This window comes from Brugia malayi (genome assembly GCF_000002995.4).
Source record: "Brugia malayi strain FR3 genome assembly, contig: Bm_v4_Chr4_scaffold_001, whole genome shotgun sequence".
In the NCBI taxonomy this organism is placed as follows: domain Eukaryota; kingdom Metazoa; phylum Nematoda; class Chromadorea; order Rhabditida; family Onchocercidae; genus Brugia; species Brugia malayi.
The window spans coordinates 5,462,848-5,485,558 of NW_025062478.1; the positions used below are offsets into that span (position 1 = coordinate 5,462,848).

The following is a 22,711-nucleotide window of genomic DNA, read 5'->3' on the forward strand; positions in this document are numbered from 1 at the left end:
GACTGATTCAGAAAATCGATTCCGAAGGAAAAGTAAAAGCACCTTAGATTGGCCGTGTAATTCGATTAGTTACCTTTTTGCATCACATTCTTCCAGCAGCATCTTATATCCAATCTGGTAATACCGGAGAGTCGTAAATACTTACTGATTTCCCAACTGCTCATCAAATTTAACTTTGCTAATCTCATCAATCTTTGTTACCATCAAAGATACCGTCCTTATTTCCCTCAGCTAATGATGATCTATTGCTAATTTTCTTTATTCCCTAATGAATCTGAGAAATTCTTCACTCTTTTGTTATCTACAACTTCTAATCGAATACTTCTTCAGTCTTATCAATTCCCACTAATTTTATTTGCCGCTATTTCTATAATGATAATGAAGATTTAATAGATTTTTTAATATTTTCACGTCCTTCTTATCTATACCTCTAGTATATCGGGGATGTAGGTCAATTTACTTAACATTTCTGTTTTGGAAGTTAGAAAACAGAAGTGAAAAATCAGCAGAATTTATTATGTTTTATTATTAGTTATCAAACAAAAAGAACTGCAGGTGATGAATTCTAATAGAGGTGAAGGTAGGTGAGATCAATGAAATTCTATAAAATTCTGATGGAGACAAATTACAGTATTAAACTTCCAATTCACTGATAATTTTTGCCAATTTTTCTTATTTCTTTTCAGAAACCAAATATATTAGTAACTAATAGAGAAGAAATCTTTCCTTTATTCAGTGAATTTCAAGTGCGGCACCTTTTTTTATTTTCTTTGAAATGTTATAATTCAATAGGCTATTGATTCTCAAAAATATCTGTGACACCACTAATAGTGCAATGAATTAATTTGTTCTTTAACGGTCGCTTATTTCTTGCAACATCTTTCCTTCTCCTTGTCTTCCCTAAACAATGCTTTTATTTCAAATTTTTCTAAATTAGGAAGTAAGCTTGATTATCATCTACTAATTTATTTGTTCTACTACGACCGCTTGAAGGAAAAAACAAAAACAGAAGATGCTTGACAATGTCTGATTCTTTTAAACATTATAAGATATATTTCTATGATCTAAGTAAATATATTTGTTTGGCGTTTTCGAATCCAATTTTAGGAGCAAAAACTGAAATCATAAAAGAAAAGCAATTACCTAAAACTTTCGTATATGAGACTGAAATTATCTGTAGAAATGATCTATAATCTGCATCTAATTATTCAAAACTCGACCGTAAAAGTACCAAGATGTAACTTCTAGGCAATATAAGTTCAATGGACTAAGTCAAATTCAGATAATGGACTCAAGTTTGCACATTCTGAATTTCCACAAGCACATTTCAAAGATTTTCCAGATGAGGTAACAACATCAAGCTATTCTTAATGCAAAGCTCAGCAATAGAAGTCTGAAACAATTTTTAAAATGTAACAACTGTTCCACAAAGGTAAATCTATCCTTCACAGGGAGAAGGAAGGAAGATTACTTGCCAATCACTTCTCGATCCCTGTGCCTAACTTCCCTCGTCTCTTTCACTCAAGCTACTATTGACAATATTATCAGCAACCCCAACCAAGAAAAAATTTTAAAAAAGCTGGATTTTCAGTGCCGTAGTTACCGCATCTTTTAATTCTTCCTCTCTTCTATCACCGCTCTCATCTTTCACACTCTTTTCGGTAGTATCGAGAATTCCTGAATCTAAGAATTCAGAACTTTGCTTAACCTTTTCACTCTCTCACATTCATCACAAAAAATTCTCGGCCTGCTGCTAGTTCCACTAAGCATGATGCCTCCTTCTCGACAATATCCCTTGATGATATTTAACTTTAGATTCTCTCCAGCCTGCTTTCTTATCTAAAAAAAAAAAAACGCACTATTTTTTTCCATTGAACATTTGAATATGAATTGAACTTTACTACTTTTTAAAATTTTCTTGTTATTATTTATTAAACTGTTATTACCAGTATATTTCTCTTTTAATGATCATGCTACTGCTATTCCTGATATTTGTACATTTCTTAGAGATATTTACTTCATTTCACTCTGTAAATTGCGCTCTTTGAATAAATTCCAGAAAGCTTATAACTTGATGATTGACTGGAGCTTTTAACATAAATGAAAAATTTTGAGGGTGGCTATAGAACTGAAAGTGAAAAATAAATTTATTGTAAATTAAGTCGAAATAAGTTAGATTTCTATAACAAGAGTTGAAGGAAATAACTTTCTCCAAAAGCAAACTTTCCATTCAAATCATATAAATGTAAATTAAAGTAAATAGTAAAAAACTTGGAGTTATGGAAAATACTCGGCAGGAAAATAAGGTGAAGAGAAATAGTATCATGAAGTTATTCTTTCTGTTTCGATCATTGCTCGGCCTAACGTGATAATCCGATAAGTCATTCAGGTGTTGTTTTAATTGTTTACTTTTTTTTTTTGTTTACCTTCCACCACCAGGACTAGATAACTCCAAGCGGATAATTAATCATAGATAAAACAGAACCATTTCAAGAATTCCATAAAATAAAAGGATTTGAGTCGGTCACTTCTATCACATCTTTCTCTCTATCCTTTTCAGTTATGAGAAAGATCATCTAATGAATTTATGGTTGTCACAATTTGCTACATTTTCTGCTTTGCACTTTTTCTCTCCAACTCATTAAAATTACAAGAACCAACAATGGCTCATTCAGCTAACATTTGCTGTAATTATTGAGTTACTTTAATTTATTCCACACCATTTGTCTTAAATAATCTGACAGACGAATCTTAGGTCTAAAGTAAGATATCGAGGTTGAAATCATTTCAGTACGTCCTAATATGCTTTTTAACCTCATTACATTACAGATAATGTTCCACAGTTACATATGGAAGTTAAATCTACTACTGTTTAAAGTTAATTTGGTATTAGGTGGGCCGATGCGACTTGGTGCAAACAATAATGTTGATTCAGTGGTTTTGGCTGACAGCGAAAAGGCTGTTATCATCGATACTTCCACCTCATTTAGGGGTATTTATTTAACAATTTGCTAAACTATGGTTGTGATATAGCTTGGGAAGTAGGTGAAAAAGTAGGAAAAATATGATTTTATATATGATAAGATGAATCTGACACATGTTTTAACACAAATTTTATACAAATATTGTTGAAATTATTGAAGCATTCAAAATTTTCAATCTGATATGATTCAATTACAGAAAAAATAAGGCAATTGAATTTAATATCAGCTACATCAGATATGTGCAAAATTTCATAAAAAGCCAGTTTTCGGAATGACTAATAAAACAATGGACAATGTGGGTGAATTACAGTAGAGCGATTAGATACACCAATTGAGCGGATCGAGATACGGCTTATGGACGAGAACGCCACACAACCGGTTGTTATTGATATTCAGAAGTCAGTACAAAGTACTCCAACATCAAATGACGAAGAAATTGACAATTCAGTGATTGAATCAGGCAGCTTGAAGGAGAATAATGGAAACAAAAAGCGAAAAACAGAAGAGCAAAAGTTAGCGTCACTAGGAGGATTTGAACTTAAAGTGGAACGAAAAGTGGAACAGCATATCGTCCCGCGATCCGATCGTCGTTGGGACAATCATGAGCGAATTACTATTTCGCAGCCTGAATATGTTGATGATTTGCCACCGATTGATATTGATGATGAGGTGAACTTTCTTTTTTTTTTTTTTGAAATGCCATTTATCATTAGCATTTTAAACAAAAAAATAACAAAATGTTTTATTTAAAATGCGTTTGATCACAACATTTATGTTTCAAAAAGTTAACAAAGTATAAAGATAAGGAAGGAAAGAGTTGTTGATAACAAATACAACAAATTATGCAATGAAAAAAATATTTGAAAATTTTTTCTCATAGTTACACAGTTTCATAAATACAAGATACAATATTGTGTCAATCGTTCAATCTGAAAGTTCTCTTCACATGGTTACTCATTATTTTTGCAACATACATGTTTAGTTTTATCGAAACTAAGTTGATTTCATCGTATGATTCTTTTTGCTGACTTGTTTCTAGAAGTAGTTAATATCATACTATCTCACTTTCTTATTCTACTGATTAGATTCGCTTATTTTATTCGTTATGATGAAGTTAAGAACATTCTATAATTTACCTGTTATATTCCTTGCAAAAGATAGCTTTAGAGCAATTTTCCAAAGACTTTTAAATGAACCAAATTAGCTTAAATGGGAATCAAATTTACGTGATGTTTACTGGTAAGTACAATTTGCTGTATCATTTGCCATACATTAAAAATTTTTAAAAATGGCTGTTCCAATGGAAACGCTGCGGATAGAATAAATATTTGTGCATTTCTTGGAGATATTTATTTTATTTCACTCTATAAATCACGTTCTTTGAATAAATTGAAATTGCAGGATGAAGCACCGTTTGAAGTGTTGCCAGTTGAAAAGTGTTATTTGAATCGTGAAAAGTTAACACCAGATATTCTGAACGACATGGATAGGGATAAACGGAATTTGTCCCGAATTCTCAGACAATACAATACACAGCTCCGAGCATACTGTAGCCCCGAGCATGAAGCACGGGATGAAGCTTTTAGGTTAGTATTTCAAAATCACAAAATATTCGTTTATGTCTTTAAATTTGTTCGTAAAATTTGAAGTAAATCTTTTACTTGTAGATCATAAATAGTTTAAATAGTACAGATATACAGATAGGTACGCAATCCAAAGCAATTGCATATTAGATGCATGCGGAAATGAATCAGATAAGTTGTTATTATTATTTCTTAAACTTCTAGTTTATCGCTAAGAAAATGTTTAAGTGAAGACTGTAATGTTTTGTGTATTACTTTCGGTGAATCTTCTTTTCTTTAAAACATTTTTGTTTAATTACTGTTATTGAATTTAAGTATATTTTTTTTTTTAATAGTATTAATTTAGTCTGAATTTTAATTTAATAATATGAATTTTGTTTAGAAACTGTCCGTTGTGGCGAGAAGAAAAAATGATACATTACTACAAATGGATGCGACTATTATATTGTTCGGATTATAACCTCTGGCCAAATGCACCTAAAATTAAGCGTTCATTTGGTGCTAATTTGCCACTTTTCGAAAAGCTTTATGCATTTATGCCAAAATGATATCACAGGTACAAAATGTTTGTTCCAAAAGAAAACACTGCGTTTCACTTTTAAAACCTCAGTTTTTATTTTCTTATTTTTTGTTTTCAAAAAGCTTAATGCATTTTAACTCTGTATGGTATCATTTTACATAAGATAGAAAGTATTTCATAGGTAGGATACAAAATATTTCTCCATCAATCGAAAAAGCCACTGTTTTGATGATCACTTTATTAATAGGAAAGTGTTAACGTACATATTGATTACTGATAAGTGATAACAGATAGTTGGAATATTTCTTCAAATTTTGTTTTGCTTAACAGACAACGCTAAGTAATAACGCCACTTATTTTTCATTCTTCGGATAGTGCACACTAGGAACAGCTTGTGTGTTCTCCAACGATAGCAGACATATTTTTAACTTCTATTTAATTTATGTTTGTTTTATTCCACAAGTTTAAATTTATCGATCTTTTTCTTTTTTTGTTAAAAATTATTTGAAAGTTAAACAGATGACATTTCTCTAATCTTTTTTGATGATAGAATTGAATTAGAAAATTTACAGCGTGATCGATTGCAGAAAGATTCAGTGAAATGTCATTTTAAATCATTCAGTGTCAAATATTTTAAATTACCGTTTAAAATGCCTTATCTGTAAAATTTTGTAATAATAGGTTTTCTTTTTCTTTTTTTTTTTCCGGACTTTCTCTCAGCACTGAAACATTCGGCTATTTATGCGATAAATGCTGAGAGAAATTTATAACGAATGGAGGGATAATTTCATATTTGTTAATAAGAGCGTTATAATTGAATGATTTTGAAAAGGTTTTGGAAAAAATTAGCATATGAACTTGTTTTTGTTCTGTTTTTATCCGATGAATTACAATTTCTTGTCGTTTCCGTATAATATCGACGGAAAATGAAAGAAATGGGAAGAAGAATTGAAACAATTGTTCAAGGAACACGTTCTAATATCTGCTTCCACTCTCTTTTCACGTGTTTCTCATTCATTGTAGAATTCTGATCTTCTTTTGAAATTACTGATTACTTCAATTGTTAAGAGCTGTTCCAAAGCTGAAACTTTCTTATCTAAACGAAACAATTATAATTGATCTATACCGGATGTAAAATAACGAATTGAAGAGCACAATGATAGGAAAAGGCAGCTTTGTGCTTTAAAAACAAAAAGTAAAAAGATAGTTACTGCAATTTACAAATTTTAACTTTATTTATCTCTTCATTGAGAAAAAAATCATGAAGTATGCTTTATTTGCTTCTTTATTTAATTTAAGTTCAGTTGATTTAGCTCATTTCTTTTCCTAACTCTTCCTTTGATCATTAATATAAAAGCTTTAAAGAACGCATAAATTACAAAATGAATGCTTTTTTGAAATATTTCTCAAATAGTTTAAACCTCAATATGCTCCCTTGACCAAGAATTTTTTATAATCATTATTTCTACGAATTACGAATCTTTTTATTATAAATTAAATTCTGCCTTTTTGAGATGCGTAATTGAAACCAACTTGTGCTAGCGAAGAATTAATCGAATAACTGACTGTTGCGATTAGCTCATTTTTTAATCCTTTATCCGCTATTCAGATTTCTCTCCGAATAAATAAGCGGAATTTTGTTTCATAAAGTAACAATTACGCCTTTCAGTTTTTTTCGAAATTCAATTTGATTTTTTTGGAAAAAGTCATATTGAACATTTTAATGGTCTCTTCTTCGTTCTGTCATAGCTGTTTTGTAACAAATGCGTAAGAGCCATTACGCTGATTTTCGGTACGCAACGAATTTCACTACTTTAAGTAAGCATATTGTTATACTCAGTATTGACCGATTTGTTTAAAGAATCGGTCTGTGCGTTAAAACTGAAGTTTCATTTTGTAAAGACTGTACATAATTTTAATAATACATTACGACCTTCTTTTGAGACTCACACTTTTCTTCATGTTAGATTGTTTAGATTAGTTCACATTCTGCGGCATTATTATGATTTATTATCATTATTATTGCTATTATTATTATTACTACTACTACTGCTACTTCTACTACTACTATTACTACTACTTACTATTTCTATACTGTTACTACTACTGTTTTCGATGAATCCATCCTTGTTTCACTCATGTTTTAGTTATTTCAGAACTGTGGAAGCCAGATAATTTGCACACTTCATCAGTGTCAAGTAATAGAGATATACTTTTTCATAAGTTATCATTGCACGAATATTTAGGCATTGAAAATCATGAAAATGAATAAAACCAAAAAAAAAAAAAAATGTTCGAAAAGATACCTCAACCTTTTCTGTTAATATTTTGTAAATCAACAGAAGTATTGAGCATCTAGTAGATAATACAGAAATATTAAATAATTTAAAAATTATGATGGGAAAATGGTTCTTGAACTCATCAGTACGTAGCCAATACCGCATTAAGCAATAATTAGTTGTAAGAAGTATTTAGACAAATAAAAATATAACATTGTTGAGAAACATTTTTGAAAATTATTTGTTACTATTCATTGTAATTACTAAGCTCATTCGGATTATGACTTAATGCTGAGTTTTATTTTTATCACCACCAAATGGAAAGTGATATTTTTTGTGGGAAAACTTTAAAATTCCTATAGAAACCATCTAGATTTTGTTGAAACACCATAAAAAATAATTCTTGAGGAAGCAAAAATTTCCTAGCTGTTTATTAACATAAATCTCGATCAGCACCTATCGATATTATCCGGACAAGCACAAGTTACATCTATCTTCCCTGGAAGACACAAATGTTCGCATCCACCATTATTCACTGCACAAGCTGTGGCAACTGCAAAGGAGATTCTAGATGAAAAATTAGATCTAAACAGAGAAATTCTCACAAAAAAAATATTGAGGAAGAGCGCATGGTACCATTCTTCACTGTATATTTTCAGCGACATAAATCATTCGTTAACTTATTCAATTAACTTTGAGACTTTGAAAATTTAGCTTTCAAAAAAACAAAAATAAAAAAAACCTCCTTTGCATCGCAACGGCACAGAAACAAGACCATACAGTCGTCCAGAACCACCGGTTGTTGCGGGAAACGATATATATCCATCGCCATTTACCGATACCGAATGAATTTTGTTGCTATAACGAAGTACGCCTAGTTAAACATGAAAAATTAGATTGGTTTTTTTTTTTTTTAATTTGAAGAGCAATTGTCTCAAAATATACTTTCTGATTGTTCAACAAAACAAAACAAAAGAAAAATGAGTGAAAATGAGGAGAACTAAGACTCACTCGCTCCAATCGGTCCAGTAGAAACGCTGTTCGTTATGGACAGTTAATCCGAATGGATACTGGAGTGGCGCATAAACGACCCGACGATTTTGTCCATTTAAGCCAATACAAGATAAATGTTGTAAGCCAGCATCTACCCAGCACAGTTCACGTCGTTCCAGAAGTACGGTAAGACCTAAATTACTTTTCTTTATAGGCCACTAATGCAATACCAATAACTTCCAGTCCTTTGTGTAGTAACTCCGGAAGTTCGATAAGAACTAATTGCTTAATTTGCATATCAAGGAGTGGAACAAATTAAATACCGTTAGGTAGATTCACTTCTGTAGATATGAAAGCAGAATTCTCGGTACCATCCAGACGTACGCGTCCAATCACTGGGTTTTCACGATGCCAATCAGAATAGTACAAATACCTAGGGATGTGTAATTTGATTTCTTTAGATGGTAAAGTATTAACTCTGGAAAATCAAACGTTAGGCAACACTATCACCTGTCAGTGAGGTCGATGGCTAACGCACGTGGATTCACTAATCCTTCATTGATAAGCGTTTTGTAGTATTTCCCATCAAGACTGGCCACGCCAATTTCATCTTTAACCGAATCTGCGTAATAAACATTACGTGAAGACCAATCAATAGCGATACCTTCCGGACTTTTCAACACTGTGTCCATAAATTTCTGTTCATTCGTTCCATTTATCGATGCCGATAAGATAGAATGACCTTTAAAAAAAATGAGAAAGAAGGAAATACTGGGATCAGCTTCTTACGTCCTTCATATAGAAACAATAACAAACTGTTATGGTATAGCAAACTGATTTTCACGTTAACAAAACACTCCCAACCTGCGCTATGTCAATTAAATGCCATAAATAATATATTTTAATATATTTATATAAAAAATAAAAATAAAAATAACAACAGAACAATTCAAATTCCATTCTTACCAGCAATGTCGCTCCAGACGATCCGTTCTTCCTGACAATCAAAATCAATACCAACTGCTATCTGATGTGGTACTACTATAAGCTAAAAGAATAAAACAGTGAATACAATTAATTAGGCTGCATGATTGCTAACATGGGTATCTCTTTTTCGAGAAAAATACCTGTTTCCCCGGTAAATCAGGGTTGACACTTCTCTCGATTATTGTCATGCCGCGACAAATAAATATGGCTTCTTCGCGACTTTCACTGTCTGCTATAATGGTAGTTTTAACAGATCATATTTGTTCAAAATACTGTTCAGCAAATCAGATCACATCAAAACAAAACAATGAAAGATACAAAATATTGATTTGTTGTTTTAATGAGGGGTACAAAAAGTGATTTTTACTGCGCAATGTGTCATCATCCCGTTGTATTTCGAAGGATCATCAATATTTCACATCTTTCACTCTGAATAAAAGCCAGACTCCTATCACTGGACATTACATACGTGTGCAAGTTCGGCCATTCCCATGATATCCGTAGTGACAGTTGCAGATGTAATGACCATATTCGTTTGGTACGCATTCTGCATGCTCGTCACATAATGACCGATCGTCCAAGCAATTAGCTGTAATGATGTGCCAGCATTAGAGACTTGTCCATATTACCTGAATTATATGCGTCATTCTATCACAAGTAACTATCCATCAATATTGGTTTTAAACTATTTAAGTTTTAATGCTTATTGATAAAATAAGCATTAAAAGAGCATCTTCACATAATTACCACACATAACATCACTATAAATGACGCGTAATGCAATATTCGTAATAAGTATATAATTCGCGACATTCACGCAATGTCGCAATTGTTTTAATGTCGACCTTCTCTTGTGCTTGAAGACAACCACGTTTTATCTTCATTCTAATAATTCTGTTAGTAGTAATCAATCAAACAATTAGAACAAGGAATACTTGTTATCTCATTTACAACTTACCACTTCCATTTGTCTACTTCTGCTAATAAATGCAACATCATAGTGCAAAGTTAATGAAAGTACAAGGATTAATGACAAACTGTATAATGTGCACAAATGTCCATTGCCTATATATCCTTGCATGCAACGACATCTCCATGAATCATCTGCTTCATCGTGCATACATCGTGCATGTGATGAGCATTCACCACAACGGTGCATTTTGACTAAAACAACAACGACCACGTGCAGGACAGACTAATTTCAAAGATTAAATCTTTCCCAAATCACTGAACGCTCTTGATGAAACATCCAGTAGACTGTAAATATCGTTATGACCTAGAGTTAAGATTTCAGTTATCTCATAAATGGTGTGAATAATATAATGGAGATGAGAAATTAGAGAAAGATTAAGGAAATATAGTCAAACTAAGATTAGGATTTTAAGGTCGAGCTATTGGCTTTCAAAAGTTAAGCAAAACGTTAACTGATCCTCAATATTAATCAAAATGTTCACTAATCTTCAATAAATCTGAAAGCAAAGATAGGTAATTACTTTCTATTTACATGGTACTTGAGATTAAAGTTGAACACTTTCGACTTCATTTCTGATATTGAACTCTAGTCCTATGTTATGTACCCCTTGCACTTCATTCTTCACATCAAAACGCAACCTTCTTCACGGCAATTTTCATATCCGTCGCCAGTGGTGCCATCTTTGCAAATACACTTGTGTCGTCCTTCATCTCTGCTATATACACATTGCGCATTTTTATGGCAAATTCCCGGTTGTTCATTGCATTCTGTTAAATGTCGTGCTACACACTGTCGTCCATCATCAACAAAACCTTCAAAATTTAATGATAGTTCTGGCCATTTAATGATAGTTCTAAAACTAAAAGTGCAATTCGCATAAATTTAAAAGAAGAGGAGAAACTAACCTTGCGCACATTTGCAAGTGTACGTTCTCTCAACTTCTCCAAACACACAAACAGCATTCTTGTGACATGCATGTTCATCACCAGGTGTGCAATCATCTATAATTAATTGGAATTCCGCTGAAGGAAAGCCATAATTTAGCTTAAGCAGCTTAGAAGAAAAATGCCGAAGTCAAAGAATTAGTCCATAAATTAATCTTAATAATTTAAAATATTTTTTATTTAATAATAATTTGCTATTTATAAGAATAAAAGATGGAATAATTGGTAATTAAGGAATCCTCGTCAATACGCAATTTTCGATAAATGCGAACTTACCAAATCCCTTGATAGCTGTAAGTCTTAATGGACTCTTTTTGAAGATCAACATATGTACCCAAGGAAACTGCACATGGGAAATGAATTAAGGATTATCAAATCCCTTGATAGATAAACAGTCGCAAAAAAAAATCCAGCATTGTCCCTCATTTTTAAATCAATCAAACCTGCAGCAGTACATCGAGTGACACCATCACCTCGATAGCCAGGTAAACATTCGCAAAAATAATCCAATGAGTTTTCACGAACCACACAGTGCGCATTTTGATGACAATCACTTGCTTCGCGGCAAGTTTTAGCATCTGCTGGTTCTATAAGAAAGTTCATTTTGCAGAAAAATTGGCTTTTTGAGGATTGGCTTTCCTGATATTTAATATAAGAATGACAATTGATGGTTCAAATCAAGCAACACTAATTAACTGCTTATTATTATTATTAATTATACTTTTATCTTGCTCTCTGGGAAATACACCAAGCAAACCATGAATAGAAGTAATCTGCAAAAAGGAAAGTACGAGATACTGACAGAGAAAGAAAGAAGACGTTTGCTTATCTGTATCAGAAACTGTTCATTAAGGGATGACTTTCTGGATTCAGTTAGATGAAAATGTGGCATAATTAGAGGAGGAACAGAATGCCATATTCATTAAAACAGCGTAGTTTGTACGACAGCAAAAAAGTGAGGGAAAGAGTAGAAGAAGCTACCAGGAAGCAAAGATGGCAAAAGGGTATTTTGTCGCACAGTCTCACACATGTATCCGTCACCATCAAAACCATCCAAGCACCGACAATAATGACGACCGGTATATGCATCCAGTACACACACCGCATTCAGGTCACAATTACCCAACTGATCACATCCTAACACAGCATCTGCAAAATCCGCTAATGTCGCACAACCAGCTTTTTAAGAAATGTCAGTTGAAGCAATTTAGCTCAAATTGACTCATCTGTTGACAAATAACAGATAGGTCCTTTTCCACAAACATTTTTGAAACTTCTTTGAAATGACAATAGAACTTTTGGTATATGAACTTAGCTTGGATAAACAATTTAACTTTATGTATTATACGGATACCACATTTCTTCGAAACATATATGTATTGTTGAAAGTTCAAAAGATTTTGAACTTTCCTTATATCCAATTAACATTTTACTCCTCTCTTAAGGATCAATTTTGCATGAAGCGTTGGGAGAAGCATAGGAATTTAAGCAGCGTACATGCAGGAAGATTATCCAGTGAGGTCATAGTGCATCGATGACCATCTCCCGAGAATCCTGGACGACAGCGACAACGATATACACTTTCGTCACGATCATTCTTTTCAAAAATGCAATCAGCATTAGTATTACAATTATTAATCACATTGCAAGATACTCCTTCTAGAAATTCATTGCTAGAATCTGCAAAAATGAAGGAGAAGCAGATGGGTAGAAAAGTTTAAAAAGCTAAATTGTTAGTATCTTTTGAATGATACCAACAATTTTGCATTAAAAAAATGGAAAAGTATTTCAGAAAAATATGGTTGAAACAATAGATTTTTTTTCTGTGAAAGTCTTTAACTGATCCATATGCTACTGAAGACGAAGGGTCACGGACGAAGTTTAGGGTAGATCTTCAGTCTAACTAAACTTCTATTTATAAAAGAACTGTGAAGTTTTTCTGCAAAATATTTCATACTGTTTCCTCCTTTTGATTCTACACAATTCACTCCATCACTAAAATACGGTGGTACGCAAATACAACGGTAGACGGCAAGTTCATTGTTGTACACGCAGTTACCGTGTTTCCCGCATTCGTCATGTGAACGGCAAATCTTGCCTGTAATTAATTTCAAATTTAATTAAAATTTGCTACACTTCTGAATCCACATGCTGTCAGATTCTTTTCACAGCCCTACGCAAAAGATTTCCTTTTGCACGAGTCAACTCAAACAGATCAAAGTCACTATAAATTGTTTCCTTAAACTGAAATGATGTATAAAATTTAGTTTTTTGTCAAATGATATATGTAAATATCAAGAAAAAAGTGCAAACCGATTCCAACACTAATATCGCCAGAATCTCCTGTAGCGTTCGGTTTTTTCTGGTCACTAAAATGAGGGACACAACTAATTCCATTACCGTGATAGCCTTTCTGACACTCACATTGCTCCTAGAAGAATGAAGATGAAATTTAAATTAGACGATGAAAAAGAAATATATTTTGGTCGCTCAGGATCACTGAACGTTGATAAGAAATGAATCAGTCAATGTCGTGCGCTTTGATGAGAATACTTCTGTAGAATGCATGATACGTTTTCAGAGAAACCCATGTAGTTCCTGAACGATATTTTTTATTTGCTTTTACTATTTTGCGTTCTGTACCTAATAAATTGTTTGGTGTTGTTTTAATATTTGGGTCTATTTTTGTTTTGTTGGTTTTTATTTGGTTTAATAATTATCAGGCTATGATGGATAATATTTTATATTTTTTATCTATATGTTTTGTTTGAGTTTTTTTTTGGTTGACTTGGGCCGGTCATTATCCCACTGATTATCCATTTAGTTATTTTAATTTGATTTGTACTATTTTTTATTTTATTTTTATTTTTTTTATATGTTTTGTTAATTTTTTAAGTTTTAAATTATTTAGTTATATTTTTAGTATAATAAGTATTGTAAATTTAGAATTTATAGGTAAAAAATATAATTTTTTTAAAATTTCGCAAGTATCATAAAATGGAGTTTAGTTATTACCCTATTATATTTGGGCTAGGTGTGTTAGGTATTGATTTTGGATTAGTTTTGTTTATGAGTATAGGTATTTTTTGTTCTTTTTTTATTTGTCTTTTATATCTTTTATATGTTTCCTTTTTATGGATAAAGGATGTCTTTTTGGAGGATGTCAGTGGTCAGTACTCTTTTTATGATTATCGGATATTTAGTCAAGGGTTTCGTTTATTTTTATTTAGTGAATTGACTTTATTTTTTTCTATTTTTTGAACTTTTTTGGATTCTTCTCTGTGTCCTTTATCTTTATATTTGTTTAAATTCTGATGTTTTAACTTTTGTTTTTTATGTGGGATTTTTACTATAGTTTTTTCTGGATTTTGTGCTTTAATTGAATAGGATGCTAAGAAAGTTGTTGCTTTGAGTACTATGTCTCAAATTGGTTTTTGTTTTTTGGCCATTGGTAGGGGGTTGCACTATATTTCTTTTATCCATATAATTAGTCATTCTTTTTTTTGTTTTCAGAGAAACATTCTCACAAATTACTCTTATAAAAACGCAACATTTTTCAATTTTAAACAAGTTGGTAATATGTAAATATTTTGCTTTCGCCCTCTGTTTGAATTCTTGGTTATTTTCGGAATTGGTGAAGATAAACAGTTATTTGAACTTACGCTTCCTGATGATGAGTCACAGTATGCATTTACGTCACACATATATTCTCCGCATGTTTGTCCCGCTTGTTCTCGATTAGAATCTTCAATCACTACCTGCTTGACTTCTGTCTCTAAAATGTATCTTTCTTACAGTATCTTCTTAAACCAATATGGCCATAATTATAGAGCATAAATGACATTATGAATAATTGTTCCAATAAAACACATAAACACATAAAACAAACCTGTCGGTGGTCCACAATGATGCACACCATCACCTGTATACCAGCCACGACATTTACAGTAGCCTAGTTCCCCATTCCGCCCGAAAATGCATTCGCCCCACTGATGACAATCGCGATGATCGAGACAACCGCTTCCAGTCAATGGTCTTTTATTTTCAAGTTCACCATCAACTCTGACTTCTAAAAATTTCTTGGATCATTAGGAGCTAGGAAATAAATTTCAGTAAGCTGCTGAAGTGAACTAACAAAATTGCAAAGTAAGAGATCAAACATTCGATGAATTTTAATTTGTTAAAAAATAATCGTTAAAAAATAATCAAACATACATAAGAAAACATTTTATGCGGCAAAAGAATCGTATATGTAAGACAAACCTTCATTTATTAGATTTAACCAAACAAAAACGAACTTAAAATGTTTGTGCTATATCTTCCGACTGGTCAAGAAATTAAATTTTAGGTACCGAAAAAATTTTTAATAGGACATTAATAAAGAAATTTATTTTTACTTGTTTTCAGTGAATGGAATCTTGAGCTGAAAGGTGTTGATACACGTGATAATATCATATTATGCTGTGTTATAAAAAACGAAAGAAACAATTATAGTCTTCTCGTAAAAGCAGATTAAAGAGTATATGAATAGAAAGTTTACCTGTGTATAAATTCTTGTATCGGAAAAGCTACTGGTATAATTGAACCGGGATCATATATTTTCTGATACAATAGCAATTATTTAATTATATGTAAAAGAGAAAGAAGCCAAATTATTACTTCGGCAATGATATCCATCTCCTTCGTATCCATCAGCACAGCGACACTCAAATGTACCTTCCAAATTGATACAGATGGCATTACGATTACATTTATGCTCTCCTCGTTCACATTCGTTCATATCTACAGTAGAATACAGATTACCACTGAACTATTCCAGCACATCTATTCTATTTGTTTATAGCATAGATTATTTCAAATTGAAAATAACTGAAAGTCAAAAGTGTCAGCAGTTCTGTTTGCAATCTCAAGAAATTAAATAACTTCATTTCAGATTGAAACTGACCAATACATTTCCAGCCAAGCTCTGTGTCGTTGTCGTACTCAGCTTGATATCCTTTTACACATTCACAACGGTACGAACGTTCCACCGGGGCACAAATCATATTTGGCGATTTACATAAGTGTCGACCACTTTCACACGCATTCTTAAATTATATTCAATATTTAATTATTAAAGTCGTCACGTGAGAGCTAGAAACAATGAAAATTCAAAATATAAGTTATGGTTACTTGTAGACAATTAGTGCATGGTGGTCTCTGATTCTCTACATTTTCCTTCTGCAGATGATATTCTTGATTACGGTACTGTTGTTGTTGCTGCTGTTGTAATGATTGTTGATTAGTATGAAGTAATTGGTGATGATCTGTACCGGATGGAGCTATCATGATATTAGAGTCTCGTTTTGTTGCCATATTTGCTGATGCATAACGTACGATGTGCTCTTCAACATCGTAAACAACATGAATCCGACTAACGTGAATTACGACCACTGGATCTTTCGTAAACTGCAAATGAAAGGAAACGGTCCGAATTACATAAACAGAATCTGATAGATCACGTTGATATTGTGAAATGAAATGCTACTAAAATTTGCAAAATACGGTAAATATGTGAATAATAATAATGAGCTTTCGTTATAATCAGATTAGAAAAATTAATATTACCGTAAGCAATCAGATTAGTTTTATTGTAAACAAAAAATAAATAAACGTTCTAAAAAAATAATAAACTAATTTCTTCTTATCACTTCTCTTGAATGGTTGAATCATTATGAATAAAATATCCAAAAGCAACTTGAAAACATAAACAATAGATGCATCACGATGATGATGATCACAGCTATAGACAAAGGTATGCTAAGGACCGATCGTAGCTTCACATTTACAGTTTGTTTACTTCTCTATGCTTAGCTTTAGTCTACATAAAGCCACTTGAGCAATTACCTCTCTAAATGGACATTCTTTATAGTGTATTTGTTGGTCAGTCGATAGCTTCATTTGTGTTTCCACACCATTTTCTTTGATCGTTACCATCTGGGATGAGTATGATCGCAAAAATCCTGCAAATTTATTTAACGGTTTTTTAAAATTTCAGAATTTATCAGTTTTTTTTTCAGTAAGAAATTATGTTTAATAAGTTAATTGTAAAAATAATTTCATTACCAGGTCCTTCACGCCTGTATTCTTCGTCATGATCTGAATAAATTACCTCTGCACCTTCCATCAAAATAGGCAACGTCCCTGATATAAACATCTAAATTTCCAATAATACATGTTTTATCGATAAATATAACTGTAAATAATATTGCATATTAGGGTAAGATTCCTTCAAAACACTACTAACTTTAGTATCAATGACACTTACATGTGCTTTGAAGTAATGATAAATGTCACGGCCAGAAAACTGTTGCTTGATTGTTACCATGTATCGATCTCCAATATGAACGTTTACAGTACGATTAAAAAGTCCACCTGTAAAAATGTAACAGTGATGAAAAAGTGTTTTTTAAATGCTAAGGAAATTCCTCTTTTTTTTGAAATTCAATCACTTTATTGAAATTTAATTACAAAATTTAGTGGATTTTGAAGACTGAAATAAAAGAAAAGGATGAAATGTTTATAAAAGAAAATGAACCTGTAAGCATAAATCCGTTATAAGACGTCGATGACACCACCTTAAATTTTATGGGATATATTTTATACTTTTATTATTACTTTACATAGCTATGCCATAAAAATTGGTCAAGTCGATTGCATATTAGACGGATTAAATTAGCTAAATATTTGCGTTCCATTCAATATTTACCACTTGCGCTATGTATTTATCTTTGTTGCATTTATAAATTCTCTATTAAGTGATGGCATTATTAATAGACCCTATTATCAAGTTACTGGGAAGTTAACTTTTGCTGGAAACTTTGATTCTAGTAGCCTTAAAGTATACGGTTATCTTGTAAAGCACTCTGCAAAATGTTGAAGTTCTGCTACACTTCTTTCAGTTTTGCATTTTACTTCACCTTCTTTTAATTTCTTATTTCTTTTAAATCTTAAAAGATTTTGTATTTTCAACTTTGATAAAAAAACCTTAGCAAACAACCATCCCATAGCACTACCAATCGCATTCAATAATAGTAATGATCTTCCAATCTCTGGCGGTATTTGTGAAAGTGCTGTATAACTTCGACCTTCTTCCACCATCACATAGGTGTGTAACTCAGTTCGATCCATTTCTTTACCATTTATCACACCCTCAAAGCCACCATTGATTCTTTGTGGTTCCCCTAAAAAGACTAGTTCATTGTTGAGCCTCATTAATAAGCAACCCTTAAGATAAACTGTTGATGATCCTTAAAAAGTTCTTTTAACCGATCTGTTCAGATAATTTAAATTAACTCAAACTCATCCAGATTTGTTTAGAATTGGCTTCACTTTATTCTTGAAAATGATTCATAGATTGCAGACAGAAAATATGATAAAAGTTTACCGTCTTTCAAACATTCTTCGCCATTACCGTAATAGCCCGGTAGACATTCACAACAGTAACCTGGATTATAGTCATTGCATTTGGCGTGCAAACTACACGGTTGCACCTAAATTCTTTCTTATTGTTTATTATTTTAGCTATTGCTAGAATTAATCGATAAGATATGCAATAAGATGTAATTGCCTCTCTTTATCATTTCATTATCCTATTCGGTCACCGACCATATTATCACTGATATAGTCAGCAACGATATCTTTAACAATACCTTACTACCAATCAGACTCAAATTTTATCGAACTATGTTTGAAAAATTTTAAAACATTTTAAACAAAATAATATCATAAGACAAACTTTTTTACTGGCAATAGCACAGCTTAATGCAGTGCCTTCAATATCGTCAATTGATTCCGAATTTTTCGATTCTGTTGGAATAATTAATTTTGATTCTGAAAATGACTCTATGCAAAAATTTTGCCACAACAAGTCTTATAAATATGCTTGACATCGGATCTTATATATTTTGTCACACAAATTGAACACAGAAGTCCTAAAATTTGCTAATTGAGATTACCTCCTTCGCCTTCGTCATCTGGCTTTGGCTCTTTGTCTCTGATATCTTGTTCTTGTAATGCCTCTCTTGCTAAATAAATAACTTTTTTGAATTCAATTTCAAACTTGAATCTTGATTTCGAATAAAAATCGGCGATTTTAATCAATTACCACCTACGCTTTACTTTGATGACCAGAATGTTGAATTTGAAAATTAACAACTTACTTGTAGATTCACCTGGTCCTACATTAATTTCTTCACGTTGGCTCGGTACTACCACTTTGCCCATTTCATCGTCTTTCTTCTCTATTTTATTAAGGTCCGGTGGTTCTGAAACCTAACTCTTATTCTTTGGTTGACGGAATACAATCACTTCTTGGCTTATCAATAGCTTACAAAAATTTGAAAAGTGAATTGCACTGGATTTATTTTATAATATTTTATAATAATTGGTTCTTAGTTTTATAAACATATATTTAGAAAAAATATACAATGTATATAATATACATTTGTCTTCTTAACAAGTATTTTTTAATACTGAATTCTTCTATTGAATCCTAAATTTAATAAAGAACATCACTAAATCTTGGCGATATTTCGACTTCCAACTGCTAACTCTCAAACTTTGTTTCATAAACTTTAAAATCCTTACAGATTGCAGAAAGCTTGTAGGAGTTGTAGAAAAGTAGAGAAGGATAAGTTGAAAGGTCAAGAAATGATGCGATGAAAAGATAATGCTAGATTGCTAAAGAGTTAAACATTAACGAAAGGAGATTAAAAAGGAATTTCTGAAATTATCCAAAGATGGGATTTACGATTAAGCTTATGACAAAGGAAAGAAAGCACGGAGGATATGTATAGAATATACTCTTCCAGAAACTGCATTGCCATTAATGGCGTTGATGACGCGGTTCTCCGGCATATATTGGAATCAACGAGGGCATAAAAAATGTTTCTTCATTTCCGTCTTTTTTTCTCATCTCACAACTCAATAAAATTAGATGTAATGGTATCAAGAAATTATTCATCCTATAATATCCCTTTATCTTCCAACTTATCGTGTAATCCCTCTGATCACTAAACCCCCTTTTTTTGGGTACTGTCCTGAGATAAAAACGAGGAAAAAACAGACGTGCACAAACACAAAGCGAACATCCACGATCATCGGTCAGTACGTGACATTCCACTGGACATTGGTCACGATACGGATCTGTTGGACAGTGTTCTGATAATAGCTCTAGAAATTAAATTTAAAAAAAAATACACTAAAAATGAGCTCCATTCATTAATAATCATGAATTTTAGATATTAAATCCTGCATTACTCATTATTTAATGTTTATGTTTAACAGCGCCTCTCATAATACTTCACAATCAATATCAAAATATTATCATCGTTTTTTTTTTTTTTTTTTGTAATTTTCAGCTTAATAAAAAGACTGGATGCAACTTGCTTATTTCCTCTCTTCAAGTATAACATATGTTCGACATATATATTCAAGTATAACAACTTATGTTGCTATAAATCGGTAGAGTGTCGACAAAAATTGAATTCTACTAACTGTGTTGTCGTTTATGTTCATTATCAGAGTCATAGTCTTGCTCATAATCGTTATAATTGTAATCATCCTCAACTAGTGTTCCTCGTGGATCTTCAGGTGTAGCACCTGATATTCGGAAAATGTAAGTGCCTTCCTTTTGGTTATTTGATAGGCTGAAATTATTAGTTAAAATCAGAATTTTCTGTTTATTACAACTTGAAAAACAAACAAAAAGTTAAGGACGTTAAAAGTATTTGTGATTATAATTTATCATTTATTATATTAATTTAGGGATTAAATTAATGATTTCAGAAGTTCAAGTAAATTCATTGAGTTAAAAAGATTGATAAAAAAATTTTATGTCAAATACAACATAGATAGTTTGGAAGCAATTTCAATTACCTCTGTTTCAATAGTTTGAAGATGTAAAATAAATCAAAGCATACTTTACAAGTTCCCTAATATTAGGCGTCCCACTGTTAACCATCGTTTCACGTCGACCATCGGAGCAGTACAGACCAGCTTGCGCATAATGGCCATTCTTCCCAGTCCAAGTTATTTGATCGTAAATGAGAAATACGTATGAACTCATCCCATCTGTTACTAAAACCATCTGAAATACATGAAAAACAGATTTGATAATGGGATTACATTGCTGAGCGATTATCATTATTATCACAAATGCTATCAGTTCAGTTGGTTAAATATCGTTTTTCATTTACTTAAATGCTTAGTGCTTCAATTTATTCATATCAATTTCAAAAGAATGACAGCATTGCTTTGTCTCGCAAACTTCCAATTTCGAAACTAGGAAGAATTTTTTTTTTAAGTATTTATAATGAAGTAATTACCTGAAATTCATTTAAGCCTTGTTCAGCATCTTCACCTTCTATATTACTCCATGTTATTACAACAGCATGCAAAGCTGTGAAATCGGATAATTCCCGATTGGGAAAATTTTTTCGAATTTTATCCGTTAAATCATTCAGCAAATTTGTATCACTTGAAGTTGCTCTAACATGAAAGAAAGTTGCTCAGATAAATAAAAGTTAAAAAAAGTCATTTCTTAAACATTTTAAATATTTCTTTGCTTCGGGAGAAGAAAAGAAATCGAACGATTTGATTTTTCCAACCCAGTTAATAATACAAATTTTCAAATTCTAAATCAGCGAATCATTTCTTTCATAAATTTTGATGTTACTAAAAATGTTTACCGATAAAAAATTTTTCCCGCACTGTTTTGTGCAAAAAATATTGCAATTGCATTGATTCTTTCTTGATCCAAATCAGTCATTTCCGTGACATCGGCAGCTTTACCAAATGTTACAATACCTTTCGAAGAGATAAATAATTCATTCTGACTCTCTTCAAAATATATTATTGGTACGTCCAATGTTACAGCATATGAGTCATTTGAAAATGATAGCACCTAAAATGTTAACAAGTACAAAGGTCAGAGATAGTAAAAGATAGTAACATCACTAAGATATCACAGAAGTAAATATAAGGACGGTGACACATTCATTGACAATTTTTATTGCCGACGCAAATAATCAGCTAATTAACGTGACAGCAAATTATCTTTTTAAGAAGAACAGAGAAGACTGTCAGCAATGATCGCCTGAGAATACAGTAATCAATACGAATTCGTTGGATATTTTCGGCGCAGTTATTTGTAGTATTGTGCACTATCTTGATGGTACTAATACTTATTGTATCACAGACTCATTACAACATTTGACAATATTAAATCTTCCTTACCTGATCGCCCTGTTCGACACCGAATTCAAAGAGCTCTGCTCCGTGAGAACGTGTCGTTAATAAGATAGTACAGTATAGAAAGAGTAAAAACAGCATCGCTTTTCGAAATGATCACAAGAATTTCATTTAACACATAGTATAAATTAAAATTCCTGCAAAATGCAATTCATT

The 22,711-nt window shown here is 31.9% G+C and overlaps 2 protein-coding genes and 1 pseudogene across 8 annotated transcripts; 2 read left to right on the forward strand and 1 right to left on the reverse strand.

Annotated features, from left to right (window-relative positions):
* Nucleotides 1–2,832: 2,832 nt before the first annotated feature.
* Bm5717 (Uncharacterized protein) lies at nt 2,833–5,115 on the forward strand (the record flags this gene model as incomplete). Its single annotated transcript, XM_001901945.2, has 4 exons — nt 2,833–2,992; nt 3,295–3,653; nt 4,386–4,570; nt 4,950–5,115. The coding sequence occupies 4 exons, from the start codon at nt 2,833–2,835 to the stop codon at nt 5,113–5,115; spliced, it is 870 nt and encodes a 289-aa protein (XP_001901980.2).
* A 2,700-nt stretch (nt 5,116–7,815) lies between these two features.
* Bma-nid-1 (Uncharacterized protein) lies at nt 7,816–22,636 on the reverse strand (the record flags this gene model as incomplete). Of its 6 annotated transcripts, XM_043081739.1 has the most annotated exons (36): nt 7,816–7,919; nt 8,109–8,224; nt 8,378–8,552; nt 8,683–8,792; nt 8,870–9,101; nt 9,326–9,407; nt 9,487–9,578; nt 9,816–9,935; nt 10,385–10,510; nt 10,958–11,131; nt 11,225–11,320; nt 11,707–11,850; nt 12,245–12,412; nt 12,761–12,943; nt 13,221–13,361; nt 13,577–13,694; nt 14,926–15,038; nt 15,153–15,332; nt 15,923–16,045; nt 16,209–16,350; nt 16,436–16,711; nt 17,150–17,265; nt 17,369–17,459; nt 17,571–17,677; nt 17,841–17,880; nt 18,290–18,486; nt 18,690–18,795; nt 19,041–19,135; nt 19,261–19,329; nt 19,465–19,569; nt 20,372–20,476; nt 20,801–20,952; nt 21,226–21,392; nt 21,631–21,793; nt 21,994–22,208; nt 22,541–22,636. In XM_043081739.1, the coding sequence occupies 36 exons, from the start codon at nt 22,634–22,636 to the stop codon at nt 7,816–7,818; spliced, it is 4,839 nt and encodes a 1,612-aa protein (XP_042937673.1). The 6 variants fall into 6 exon arrangements, with proteins under 6 accessions (XP_042937673.1, XP_042937674.1, XP_042937670.1 ...); XM_043081740.1 differs by lacking the exon at nt 20,372–20,476; XM_043081736.1 differs by lacking the exon at nt 10,385–10,510.
* On the forward strand, nt 13,112–14,034 carry Bm491 (annotated as a pseudogene). Its single transcript has 2 exons — nt 13,112–13,149; nt 13,845–14,034. Coding segments are annotated over exons 1-2 (228 nt in total).
* Nucleotides 22,637–22,711: the final 75 nt, after the last annotated feature.